This window comes from Mytilus galloprovincialis, chromosome 10 (assembly GCF_965363235.1).
Source record: "Mytilus galloprovincialis chromosome 10, xbMytGall1.hap1.1, whole genome shotgun sequence".
Lineage (NCBI taxonomy): Eukaryota > Metazoa > Mollusca > Bivalvia > Mytilida > Mytilidae > Mytilus > Mytilus galloprovincialis.
The window spans coordinates 3,327,762-3,341,615 of NC_134847.1; the positions used below are offsets into that span (position 1 = coordinate 3,327,762).

Consider the following 13,854-nt stretch of genomic DNA (forward strand, 5'->3'; position numbering starts at 1 on the left):
ACAGCAGATTCATCATGACCAAAATGGCTTCTTTAGAAAAAGGTTTAAATTTTTTATATTAACTTTTATGTATTTTACTGTTTATAAAAATTATTTTTGTTTAATAAACATTGAGATACAGTCTATGGTTAACAAAATACCAATAATCTTTCTCACACCTTCAATGAATTTCAGAAAATTTTGAAAGAAGGTTCTTCATACTTTATTATTACCTTATAAGTAGATCACAATTTTGATCCATCCCTCAGTAATTTTTTTTTGCAGTCAATGTTTTAGGTATTGTATGTTATGAAAGATTTTAAACAACTTTTGTCAAACATTCATGGAGTTTTACAAAACTTAGACATAACTTTCTGATTCTCAAGAACTTGAAACTTGAGCAAATTTTGAACTATATTTTCAAATAAACATGATAAAGAAGTATATAAAACATCTCTTCCAATAATTTAAATTCAAAACTTAATCAGGGTCATATTCAGATGTGAATAGTCATACCATTGACTTGGTGTCTCCCCTTTTCTATAATCTTTCATTTGTATTTGTTCTATCATCAATATTTACTTTTACTGTTTGGTCTGTTTTCTGTGATATCCATTTGAGACGTGTCAATGTGTTCATTGTTGCTGGTGTGTTTTCTATGTAGGACTTTTTGTGTTTTTTTGGTTCACATGACGTGACTCTGTACTTTTAAAGATCCGGCCTATGCGTTATTGTTCTATTATATAAAGTTGAAACTACTTTGAACGACAAAATTATTTTACTCACGAAGTGGTATTAACCATATGTGGATTCTTAAAAATTCTGAAGAACTTCTGGATAATTTTAAATCTCAGTCTGTTTCTGAAATTAGTTGTTACATACTTTTGATGTTTTAACCCTGTATACTACCAATCCCCATGTGAAATTATTATTTTTTTGAAAATGCTTTGATCGACAAAATTATTTTCTATTTCTTCCAATGTGACGTTTACATTTAATGACGTCAAACACACGAAGTAATGAATGTGGTTTTAATGCTTTTTGTGCTTTTTTGTTTAATATTTGTTTGTTTTGAGATTGTGACACGGTGATGACTGCTGTGCCCATATTTTGACTATTTTTACCTGTTGTGTCTGTTTTGTTCACGCATCGTTGTAAATGTAGAAATTTGATTATACTGTCATACAAGTGAGAGGTTACGTGCTATAAATCCAGGTTCAATCCACCATATTCTACATTTGAAAATGCCTGTACCAAGTCAGGAATATGACAGTTGTTGTCCATTCATTTGATGAGTTTTATCATTTAATTTTGCCATTTGATTAGGGACTTTCCGTTTTGAATTTTCCTTGGAGTTCATTATTCTTAATGATTTTACTTTTTATAATAACAACTGATATGTTTGTGTTACTTTGAATAATTCAATTCTGTAACCCATTATTTCAAATACAAAGAATTTTTAAAGATATAATATAAATAAATATATATTATAAACACTTTTGTCGGTATTGCTGGCATATATATTTGACTCTATACTCTATAAGGTGCTATAAAATGGTGATTCTTCTTCACAAGACTAATTATTTCCGAATAAATCTACAAATGAATGTATTTTTCTCTATGGTCAACGGTCTAACTACCATGGTCACAAATAAGTTTCATATGATTGTGTTTTTGCGTTTTTGTACTGTATTTCTGTCACATAAAGTTGTCATTTTAGAGGTAGTTTTAATATATTGCCATATAAGTGGGAGGTTTGGCTAAACATATAATCAGATCCACGCCAATATTTTTTCTCAAAATTTCCTGTAGCAAGTCCTGAGTATGGCAGTTGTTATCAAGCAGTCCGTTTCTCTGTATGTTTGTGTTTATTTTTGTAACAGTTCATTGTTTCTGTTGTTCTGTTGTTTTCCTTTTATAGATGATGTGTATCCCTCTGTTTTTGTTTGTGACTTGGATTTGTTTTCGCTTAACTGATTAATGACTATTAAACAGCGGTATACAACCATTTTTTTTCAATATCCATTCATCTGACTTTCTAATCTCTACCATCAAGGGGTTTTATAAAAGGTTTTAATATGTTAAATGGATAAAATGTGCGATAATGATGATGAATGGCTGCTGAATGTCATGCGGCAAATGTATTGATTTTGGACAAGAATATCTTGATATTATATTATGATTTTTTTAATATGCTAGTTCAGAAGGTAACACTATAATAGCTAAAGGACATGTTCTTGGTCTTTCTCCTTAATGCAGTGTGTGCAATAAAGAAGCGTCAAATACCAATCTTAAAGTCTTTGTTATATCCAAGCTCGAGTGTGAATTCATGACCTTCCTTACTCAAGGCAATCATGCTACCACGACACACATTTTATAAACAACATTCGATTTTTTATTCATTGCCATAAAAAAAAGCACATATCAATTCATAAATTAAAAAAACAACGTACAATGGAAAAACACACAATTCATTAGAAAATACACAACTTGCTATCAAATATGTAACATCAACTATATGAAAGGGATTTCCGGGTGCGAGAATTTCTCGTTGCATTGAAGACCTGTTGGTGACCTTCTGCTGTTGTCTGCTCTATGGACGGGTTGTTGTTTCTTTGGCACATTCCCCATTTCCATTCTCAATTTTATTACATGATGGTTTATACCTTAAGTAGATAAGATACTTCTAGCACATTTTTTAATACTATCTTTAGCACTATCATTTAATTACAAGAACAGAAGATTATCACTACCTAACAATACTATGAAAGACTAAAGAGAAACACAATTATTGGTCAACAAATGGTCTCCATTAAGTAATTTTCTGATAATCATATATAACCTATAGCTAGCAAATACATGTTAAAAAAACCCTGAAGTTCTACATGGAAACGTAACAAAATTAAGTATAAATGCAACTTAAATTGTTAACCTTTTCAAAATGTATGAACCAAAAATGTGGTCAGAGCGTTCAGGTCAATATATCATAAAATAGTATAATTTCCATTTAGTATCTGACATGGTTTCGATGAAATATTTTGTTTTCAGAAAGTCATGACATGCATTTTTGTTCTCTGTTTTTTTTTTTGGAATGGTCAACCATCTCTAACCATAACTGTTATTCTAAAAGTTTATTTGTCTCATGACAAGAAAAATGATTTTCTTTTATATGTGGCCTAATCTACTTAAAATATAAGTGAAGAACGCCAAGATATATCTTGATTTCAACCTTGTAGAGAAACTGCATTTTAGAGAATTTCATTTCTTAACATTAAATGACCAGTGAAAATTGTATAAGGTCTTGGATTTTTAAATTGTTTGGAATCCAGCATTCAGGAAGAGAAATTACTTGCTGAAACGCACATCTTGTGCCTAAAAAATAGAACTGTTAATTTTATTAAACCTGTCGATTCTATTGATAATTTTCTTGAAAATGTCTGTACTATATGGTGTAGACAGTATTTACATATAAGTATTTAATGCAAAATGCTTATTCTAGATAAGGAATTTCAAATCTTCCTTAATCCAAAAACAGGTGAGAAAATGGTTACATGAAAATTTTCAATGTTATATTTACAAGAGTACTAGAGATACTTGAAAAAAAAGTTATGATAAATGTATAACATGAACGTACAACTGTTTTCAGAATTCTACTGCTTTAATTCGAAAAAGAATACAGAAACAAATCTTAAAACAAGAGCTGTCAAAATGACAGTAAACCGGATTCTTTAACATTTATTTGTGCTCTGGCATTTATCAATATTACAAGGACCAAAACTCCTAATAGGAAATTTTAAAAGGTTTGGTTGAACGGTTCATGAGTAAATGCACGGACACAACATGTTTTTAAATTTCAAGAACCGTAACTCCTGAACGGTAAAAGTCAAAATCGTCATTATTGAACTTGACCTCCATTTTGTTGTCAGTAACAACATATTAAAATTTTAAAAGGTTTAGTCGAACAGTTCATGAGTAAATGCACGGACACAACATTTTTTAAACTATCAAGAACCGTAACTCCTGAACGGTAAAAGTCAAAATCATCATTATTGAACTTGACAACCGTTTTGTTGTCAGTAACAACATCTTAAAATTTTAAAAGGTTTAGTTGAACGTTTCATGAGTAAATGCACGGACAACATTTGGTTACCGCCCGACCGCCCGCCCGCCCGCCGTACATCCCCAAATCAATAACTGACATTTTTTACACAAAAATCCGGTTAACAAATATAATACATGTTAGAAATTAAAGCATTTATAGTTCAATATGTTATAATATTTCATCAAATATTTTCTATTTCACAAGTGAATCTTTGGAATAATAATGAGAATACATTTGATACACACGGATTCAGAACAATAGGCAATGTGTATCTCAAACTGTGGATACATCACAAAATAAAGACTTCACAGAACAATATATTTTTCTCAATTCACTACAATGTTATGAAAGCCATTCTAAAGAATCCTTACACGTTATATGTGATATACTTAAGGTAGCACAATACAAAGATTTGTTTACTTCCAATCACTAACCTTTATAATGCTGTAACTTTCTCATGAATGCATAGAAAATAATAAAAGAGGTATACATAGATAGATAAAAGATTAATCTTTTAAATGAATGCAATATTTTTATTATGCAATCATTATGTAATCAATTATTATGTAATTAGTGGCAAAATCTGGGTAAGTTCACTTGAATGAATTTAACTCTATCATCTCTTTAACTATAAAGAAAATGTTAACGAAATCTTAATCAACACATCATGGGCTTCAAAAGGGTGTCTCAGATTGTCTCTATGGTATTCCATTCTCTCATCAATCTCTAATTAGTGTAAACATCCTAACCACATAAAAGAAGATAATGTTTAATTAGGTGTAAATTTTGTTCTATACATTCTATCTGAAATCTGAGACACCCTTTTGTAGATAATGGCCATAGGAACAACATATAATAAAATCAACCCTCTAGGGATACCTATGTAGAAGCTAATTTCATTTGAAAGTGGAAATTTGGTGAAAAATATTTTAGACACAGTTAACATTATAATTGGTTACATGATTGTTGCATGATACTAACATTGCATTAATTTGAAAAATTAATCTGTTAGCTATTAAAAACTACCACTTTTATAAATTTTCAAGCATTATTAAGAAAGTTACAGCATTTTAAAACTTGGGAGTTGCAGTTATAAAATCTTTGTACTGTGCTACCTTAAGTGTAAAGTTATGGTTTTAGAGTATAAATCCTATTTATGTGTCTGTTCTTCTGTGATATATAATATATACATTTGTATTCATTTGTTTGTTCAATATGAAATCCCCACAATATCTTATATTCTTCTAAACTTAAATGAACAACATAACAATATTTATGTATTATACAAAGAAACAAATATTATTCATATCTTGTGTAATGGCAGTAAATATGAACTAGATAAAATTTAAATTAGATGCTTCTTTGCAAGTAGACTGGATAGAAAAAAAAACTATATGCTGAATAAAATATATTAACAAATATTATGGTAAAATATAGAATTTTAGACAACAACAATACTTGTATCAATATAGCAAGAACTGATTTCATATATAACAACCATAACAATTTCAATAAAAAAAAATCACTAGTTATTGATAACATCACAATCATCAATTTTATTTTATTTGATGTAGATATTACTTATTGGCATACCAAATTTATCAACAAATTATATACATATCCTTATAAAAAAACAATTAAAGACATATTTTAGAAATGTTACTGTGCACACTTTTTCCTATGTTCCTATGTGACACAGTTCAATTTGTACATATTTGTCATTTGGTAGAAGTAGAAGTCACTTTACAACAAAAATATATTGCATTCTTTTTTTTTCAATATAAGTTTTTTTATTCATCATAGCCGTGTTTTTCTTATGCCCCATAGTTAGATTGCTTAATAAACAATTTATCAACCTCAGGGAGCAGATCACATACTGCATATGATATTCTCTCATCAATTTACATACTGCTAAATCAAAGACAACAACATGGTTATAATTATAAATATACTGTTAATAAGTTGTAAGTTTCATTATTTTCTAAATCACAAACAATTGCCTTGTCTTTGAAAATATTTATTTTTTTTTGGGGGGGGGGGGAGGGGATTTTAAAGTTACATATATGGTTTCATGATGGATTTGGATATTTATAAAAATTTTGTTCTTTTTGGTCATGTAGCTCTTAACTGTTTTGGTTGTTTGACATTCTTTGGTTTTAAACATTCAGCTTTCAGCGTTCCTGATGAAGGTCAAGAAAAGTGTATCAAAATACAACATCTGAATACAAATAGTATCTCAATTCTTATCTATCTTAATCCATCCGTCCATACTCAACCCTTTCATCTGTATTGTTGAAAAAACAACTATAATTTATGGACTTGTCATTTTTGGTGGAATTTAAATGGGTATGCCATGAAATAAAGCGTTCAACTTAATACAGATTATCCAGGGGTGTACAAGAATATTATTAAATTCTTCAAAATCAACCATTTAGGAAAAAAAATTGTTTTCTTAATCCAGGGAAATTCTTATCATATCAATTGAAAAAATCCAAAGAATCAACAGAAAGACTCATAACAAACTTTGACACAATATGAGGTAACACTCTTTAAAAAAAAATATCACAGTATAAAAGACTTGTTATTTGTCCTTTTTATTTTCTTTCATTCCATATTTTGATCCTTTCTTTGTTTCTGTCCATCCTATTAACCATTTGGCTGCTACAGACACTGTAAATACATAAGATACACAGGTAGTCATTGGTTAAAATACATAAGATACACAGGTAGTCATTGGTTAAAATACATAAGATAAACAGGTAGTCATTGGTTACAATACATAAGATACACAGGTAGTCATTGGTTAAAATACATAAGATACACAGGTAGTCATTGGTTAAAATACATAAGATACACAGGTAGTCATAGGTTAAAATACATAAGATACACAGGTAGTCATTGGTTAAAGACACTGAAAATACATAAGATACACAGGTAGTCATTGTTTACAGAAATGTGAATGATACTCAGGTAGTCATTGGTTAAAGACACTGAAAATACATAAGATACACAGGTAGTCATTGGTTAAAATACATAAGACACACAAGTAGTCATTGGTTAAAATTCATAAGTTACACAGGTAGTCATTGGTTACAGAAATGTGAATGATACACAGGTAGTCATTGGTTTAAGACATTGAAAATACATAAGATACACAGGTAGTCATTGGTTAAAGAAATTTGTAAGATACACAGGTAGTCATGGTTAAAATACATAAGATACACAAGTAGTCATTGGTTAAAGAAATGTGTTATGAAAGGGTCAGATTATAATTTTGATTTAATGGAAAAAAGAGAAGCAAAGTATCAATTCTAAAAGGGACTTTCCACTCACGAGTGTAATAAACTGACAATACCATGGCTAAAATTAAAACACAAATAACATAAACTGGGGATGATCTGAGGCAGGTTAAGCAGATCCTGCTCCACATGTGCCACTTGTGATGTTGCTTAAAACATTGTAAAACAAGGAATTACTTGAATCTGGAAAAATTTTAAAAAGTGGAAAATTGATTATGAAAATTAACCCAACAAAGGCATGGCTAAGGTAAATTTTTCATTCACTATCATTTCAGTATGAACTAACTAACCCCCTTAGACATGCGTGCATGGCTAACCCTTTTTAGTTGGGTTAGTTTCTCATCAATTTTCCAGAATTCAAAATTATTCCAGATTCAAATAATTCCTTGTTTTAAGTAAAAACCTGGTGATATCATGGATATGTCTATTTCAGAAGGTCGCATTGGGGATAACGGGACAAGATTGTAGTTACAACACTTTGAGCATATCCTTTGTCATCTCTGAACAGAAATTCCATAACTGTCAACCAACTTGTGATGGCATCAGTAAATTTTTACAAAGGAATGATTTCAACTCCAACACTTGGAAATCTTGGTTAAATTAGTTTCATTGTGAGGAGCAACTCTTAATCAAGGAAATGAAATTAATAAAACACAAGCCATGGAATATCTTATCAATTGGAAGATGAATACTCTATATGCAGGTGCTGCTTGAATGTTGCTATATAGGAATGGAAAGTTCACTATTTGGAAGCTGAAATCACCTCTTTTGTCAATTTCTAGGTGTAAGTCAAGATATGAAACAAGACTTAAGGTAGATGGGGTGTCTAAATTATAATGCATAGAATTTGTTAATAATTTGCCAAAATGAAGTTTATATTATGCTTTTTAAAAAAAAGTAATAAAAAGAATGGGTCACCGGGCTTTTTTTTCATGCTACACAGTGTTCAAAATTGTCAAATTTTGTATAGATTATGCATGGAAACCCCAATTTTCTGCAATAAAGCGTAAACTACATCATAGAATTTTGAGATAACATATGAGAAGATAGCTTTGATAGTATGCTTTCAGTTAAGAAAAAGAAAAAATGGGGTCACCGGACCTGTTTTCTTGTTACATAATAAAATAGAGAAATTCCTAACACATTCTATTGTAAAAATACCTTAATCTGAATTATCTACCCTTGCATTTGAGTTGCCTCCCCATATGTGGCAAAGTTGGAAAAAAATTGTTCAAACAAAAAAATTCTGTTTTTTGTAAAATACAATCATAAATATGATAAAACATGTCATTTTCTATGTAGAAGTGAAATTTCTTACACATGAATTATCTACTTCTCTAAAAATGTACATTCTATTAAAGATCTAGACCTTGTTTTCTGGTATTTCCAAATCCAAGATGGAGGAAGACACCCTATCTACCTTAAATGTATCTGTTGTATCTTTTATCTCAAGTTCCACAGTAAAGATGCATTCAATATAATCACCAAATTCAGAATTAATTACTTAGAGAAAGATTGTTTATAAAGTGGAAATTTTCTAAGAAGTTCCTGTATGAAGGCAGTCTCATGTAAATAAGGAACAATATGATGAGGGGGACAGTTGGTTCACATGACAATGCCGATTATTTGTTGAAAAACACATCCTCCAAAGGCAACAAATATGTTGTCAAGAAATCAAGCATCTTTATAATGTCAGTTTAAGCAAATGTTTTGTTTGGGACTGATTTCTGAAACCTTGTCCTCCTTTTTTTCCATTATGGCATTAAATATAACTTATTATTAGCTTTTTACTGGATTAAGGTAACATGAATAGTGGAGTAGGAATTGTCAACATCTCCAGACACCTAGAGATCTGTTTATCCTTTCTTGTAGTAGGAATTGTCAACATCTCCAGACACCTAGAAATCTGTTTATGCCTTTCGTGGAGTAGAAAATGTCAACATCTCCAGACACCTAGAGATCTGTTTATGCTTTTCGGGGAGTAGGAATTGTCAACATCTTTAGACACCTAGAGATCTGTTTATGCCTTTCGTGGAGTGGGAATTGTCAACATCTCCAGACACCTAGAAACCTGTTTATGCCTTTCGTCGAGTAGGAATTGTCAACATCTTCAGACACCTAGAAACCTGTTTATGCCTTTCGTGGAGTAGGAATTGTCAACATCTCCAGACACCTAGAGATCTGTTTATGCCTTTCATGTAGTGGGAATTGTCAACATCTCCAGACACCTAGAAACCTGTTTATGCCTTTCGTGGAGTAGAAATTGTCAACATCTCCAGACACCTAGAAACCTGTTTATGCCTTTCGTTGAGTAGGAATTGTCAACATCTCCAGACACCTAGAGATCTGTTTATGCTTTTCGTGGAGTAGGAATTGTCAACATCTCCAGACACCTAGAGATCTGTTTATGCCTTTCATGTAGTGGGAATTGTCAACATCTCCAGACACCTAGAAACCTGTTTATGCCTTTCGTGGAGTAGGAATTGTCAACATCTCCAGACACCTAGAAACCTGTTTATGCCTTTCGTCGAGTAGGAATTGTCAACATCTTCAGACACCTAGAAACCTGTTTATGCCTTTCGTGGAGTAGGAATTGTCAACATCTCCAGACACCTAGAGATCTGTTTATGCCTTTCATGTAGTGGGAATTGTCAACATCTCCAGACACCTAGAAACCTGTTTATGCCTTTCGTGGAGTAGAAATTGTCAACATCTCCAGACACCTAGAAACCTGTTTATGCCTTTCGTCGAGTAGGAATTGTCAACATCTTCAGACACCTAGAAACCTGTTTATGCCTTTCGTGGAGTAGGAATTGTCAACATCTCCAGACACTTAGAGATCTGTTTATGCCTTTCATGTAGTGGGAATTGTCAACATCTCCAGACACCTAGAAACCTGTTTATGCCTTTCGTGGAGTAGAAATTGTCAACATCTCCAGACACCTAGAAACCTGTTTATGCCTTTCGTGGAGTAGGAATTGTCAACATCTCCAGACACCTAGAAACCTGTGTATGCCTTTCGTGGAGTGGGAATTGTCAACATCTCCAGACACCTAGAAACCTGTGTATGCCTTTCGTGGAGTGGGAATTGTCAACATCTCCAGACACCTAGAAACCTGTGTATGCCTTTCGTGGAGTAGGAACTGTCAACATCTCCCAGACACCTAGATACCTGTGTATGCCTTTCGTGGAGTAGGAATTGTCAACATCTCCAGACACCTAGAAACCTGTTTATGCCTTTCGTCGAGTAGGAATTGTCAACATCTTCAGACACCTAGAAACCTGTTTATGCCTTTCGTGGAGTAGGAATTGTCAACATCTCCAGACACCTAGAGATCTGTTTATGCCTTTCATGTAGTGGGAATTGTCAACATCTCCAGACACCTAGAAACCTGTTTATGCCTTTCGTGGAGTAGAAATTGTCAACATCTCCAGACACCTAGAAACCTGTTTATGCCTTTCGTCGAGTAGGAATTGTCAACATCTTCAGACACCTAGAAACCTGTTTATGCCTTTCGTGGAGTAGGAATTGTCAACATCTCCAGACACCTAGAGATCTGTTTATGCCTTTCATGTAGTGGGAATTGTCAACATCTCCAGACACCTAGAAACCTGTTTATGCCTTTCGTGGAGTAGAAATTGTCAACATCTCCAGACACCTAGAAACCTGTTTATGCCTTTCGTGGAGTAGGAATTGTCAACATCTCCAGACACCTAGAAACCTGTGTATGCCTTTCGTGGAGTGGGAATTGTCAACATCTCCAGACACCTAGAAACCTGTGTATGCCTTTCGTGGAGTGGGAATTGTCAACATCTCCAGACACCTAGAAACCTGTGTATGCCTTTCGTGGAGTGGGAATTGTCAACATCTCCAGACACCTAGAAACCTGTGTATGCCTTTCGTGGAGTAGGAACTGTCAACATCTCCCAGACACCTAGAAACCTGTGTATGCCTTTCGTGGAGTTTATGTTGCTCAATCTTTAGTATCATGGGGTTTGTCTTGAACATTTGTTTTTGTCTATTTGTCTTTTTACTTTTTTGCAATGGCAGTTTTCTCATCTCACCTTTGGTATCTTTTTACTTTAATAATAGCTGCTCAAGAATGAAAATTCAAGGTTTGCTAGAAAAGTGGAACGTTGCTCAAATGACTGTGTGATGTACACCTAAAGAAAGAAATCAGGACAGATGCATCTGTTAGCATGGTAATACAATCATCTACGGTAAGAACTACATGAACCTAGAGAAGTGGATGTTTGACGTTGGGCTAACGACCTAACTCAGTTAAAATGAGCTTTCAGAAACGTTGAACTGTAGAGGCCTGATGGGACATCAGACACGGAGATAATTAAGGTTGAGAAAAAGCTGAACACAATAATGAAATCTTGTAAATTAAACAGCTATTAGAGTTAGTCTATAAAGTCTGTTCTGGGAGTAATTATTTATCTTAGAAAATGATATAACAAATATATGTAGGATGTGACCATATAAGCTATTGTTAGGAATAGAAAAGTAATACTTACTGAATAAAAAGAAACCAATTATGAACACTTGTTGTAGGAAAGTTCCCGATACAAATATTTGTCCAAGGAAATAAAACAATGGCAAACATGTTACTATAGCCCATGTCAGCCATATCAGCAAATCATTATATTTTCTAGGAACATGATAAGCTGGAAGATCAAATTTTCCTGTCTTCTTAAATTCATCTACTAACTCATCCTGAAAAAGAATAAAAATTTATTTTGAAACTTAATCAACTACTTGTTTGTGTTACATTGAGTTGATTGTATATGTAACAGTGACTTGCTTGTTTGTGTTTCAGTGACTTGATTGTTTGTGTTATAGTGACTTGACTGATTTTGTTTCAGTGACTTGATTGTTTGTGTTATAGTGACTTGACAGTGTGTGTTACAGTGTTATTCTTAAAAATCACCTTACTTTTATATACATGCTCATTCTTAATAAGTTATCTATTTATCTTAAGGTATAGAACCACTAATTCAGGTCTAGTTGGTAAGAACATGCAAGAAAGTAGTACATATTTTATACAAAATAGTTTGTACACATACTTGTATCTTTGTCAATCGTGGGAATATTTGGGTAGTTTTAGTATCAAATGAAAGCTTGAGGACTTGGGATCACTGTAGAACCCTTGTTGAAAGTTTTATGCGAATAACAAAGAAGTATATGAAATTTTAATAGGTGGGCTCAGCCTCATTTGGCCTGTTGTTCAGATCATAAGTTCCTGTTTTTGTACTATCAAACTTCTAGGAACCAATATGCTCTAATATGCAATTAGAGGTATGTTGATTTTTTCAGCACAAGTTAGGATAAGGTACAATTTTTACATGAAATAACTGCCACTTTATTTGAACTTAAGATAAAGAAGCCATTGCTGCTTGAAATTTTAGAATTGAGCATAGAAAGAAATGGGGCTATGAATAAGTGGTTTTATACCTCAAAGATATTTAAACACCCCTTTTTACTGAATTTACCAGCTATAATCTGTGAAATAGCAAAACTATTACAGTTCAAATTATCCCATGCCAGATTTCATGTAAGGCTCTGGAACAATGTAAACATAGTTTTAAGAAATTAAGGGTTCTACTCATAAATTTATCAGAGGTTTTAACAATATCATGATACAAAATGTACATGTATGCAATTTATTTTCTTCTCAATTTTGGGACAGTGTTTTTTAAAGGGAATCTTTCAATTGAGGTATATATGTGATTTTAAATATTTCTACTTTTTCAGTATATATGTTAGACTCAGATCGACGTCCAGCCTCTAATCAATGTCCATTCCTAAAATCGACATCTGTTTCTCAAATCGACATCCAATTCTGATGTCATATTCTCAAATCGACGTCTAACATTTTGATACTCTAATCTACGTCCAATGTGACGGGATGTATTGCTAAAACTACGCCGATTGATTGTAGTCTTCTTTAATCGATGTCCAATATCAATAAATGATAAATTAATAGACATAAATAAGGCCTTTTCTTGTCGTTTGAATTGTTTTACATTGTCATTTTGGGGAATTTGATAGCTGACTATGCAGTATGGGCTTTGTTTATTGTTGAAGGCCGTATGGTGACATATAGTTGTTAATTTCTGTCATTTTGGTCTCTTGTAGAGAGTTGTCTCATAGGCAATCATACCACATCTTCTTTTTTAAATTAGTTGTTTACACATATACATGTACATGTTTTGTAAGGTTTAAACATCATAATACATACTTTCCATATAGATTTTTTTCAACCCGAAATAGGTATCATGCATGTTAAAATTTATCTTGATAAAAAGTTTATCGAATAGATCTACATAGAAGTGTGTCAATCCTATTCATGTTAATAAATGACATGGATGTAAGTGTATGTCAAGGAGAAAGCAACCTAAGGACACGGAAACTGAAAGTAAAAAGACATAAAGAGGGCATTATTCAATCTTCAACAATAGACAAAATAA

At 32.3% G+C, this 13,854-nt stretch overlaps 1 protein-coding gene across 3 annotated transcripts in view; it reads right to left on the reverse strand.

Moving 5' to 3' along the window:
* Positions 1-4,218: 4,218 nt before the first annotated feature.
* Positions 4,219-13,854, reverse strand: part of LOC143049652 (1-acyl-sn-glycerol-3-phosphate acyltransferase gamma-like) — a 58,658-nt gene continuing 49,022 nt past the window's right edge. For all 3 annotated transcript variants that reach the window (XM_076223262.1, XM_076223261.1, XM_076223263.1), the window contains exons 8-9: positions 11,902-12,100; positions 4,219-6,751 (exon numbers count right to left, since the gene is read on the reverse strand). In XM_076223262.1, coding sequence (XP_076079377.1) covers positions 6,663-6,751; positions 11,902-12,100 — 288 coding nt within the window. In that variant the 3' untranslated portion in view covers positions 4,219-6,662. The remainder of the gene's footprint in view (positions 6,752-11,901; positions 12,101-13,854) is intronic.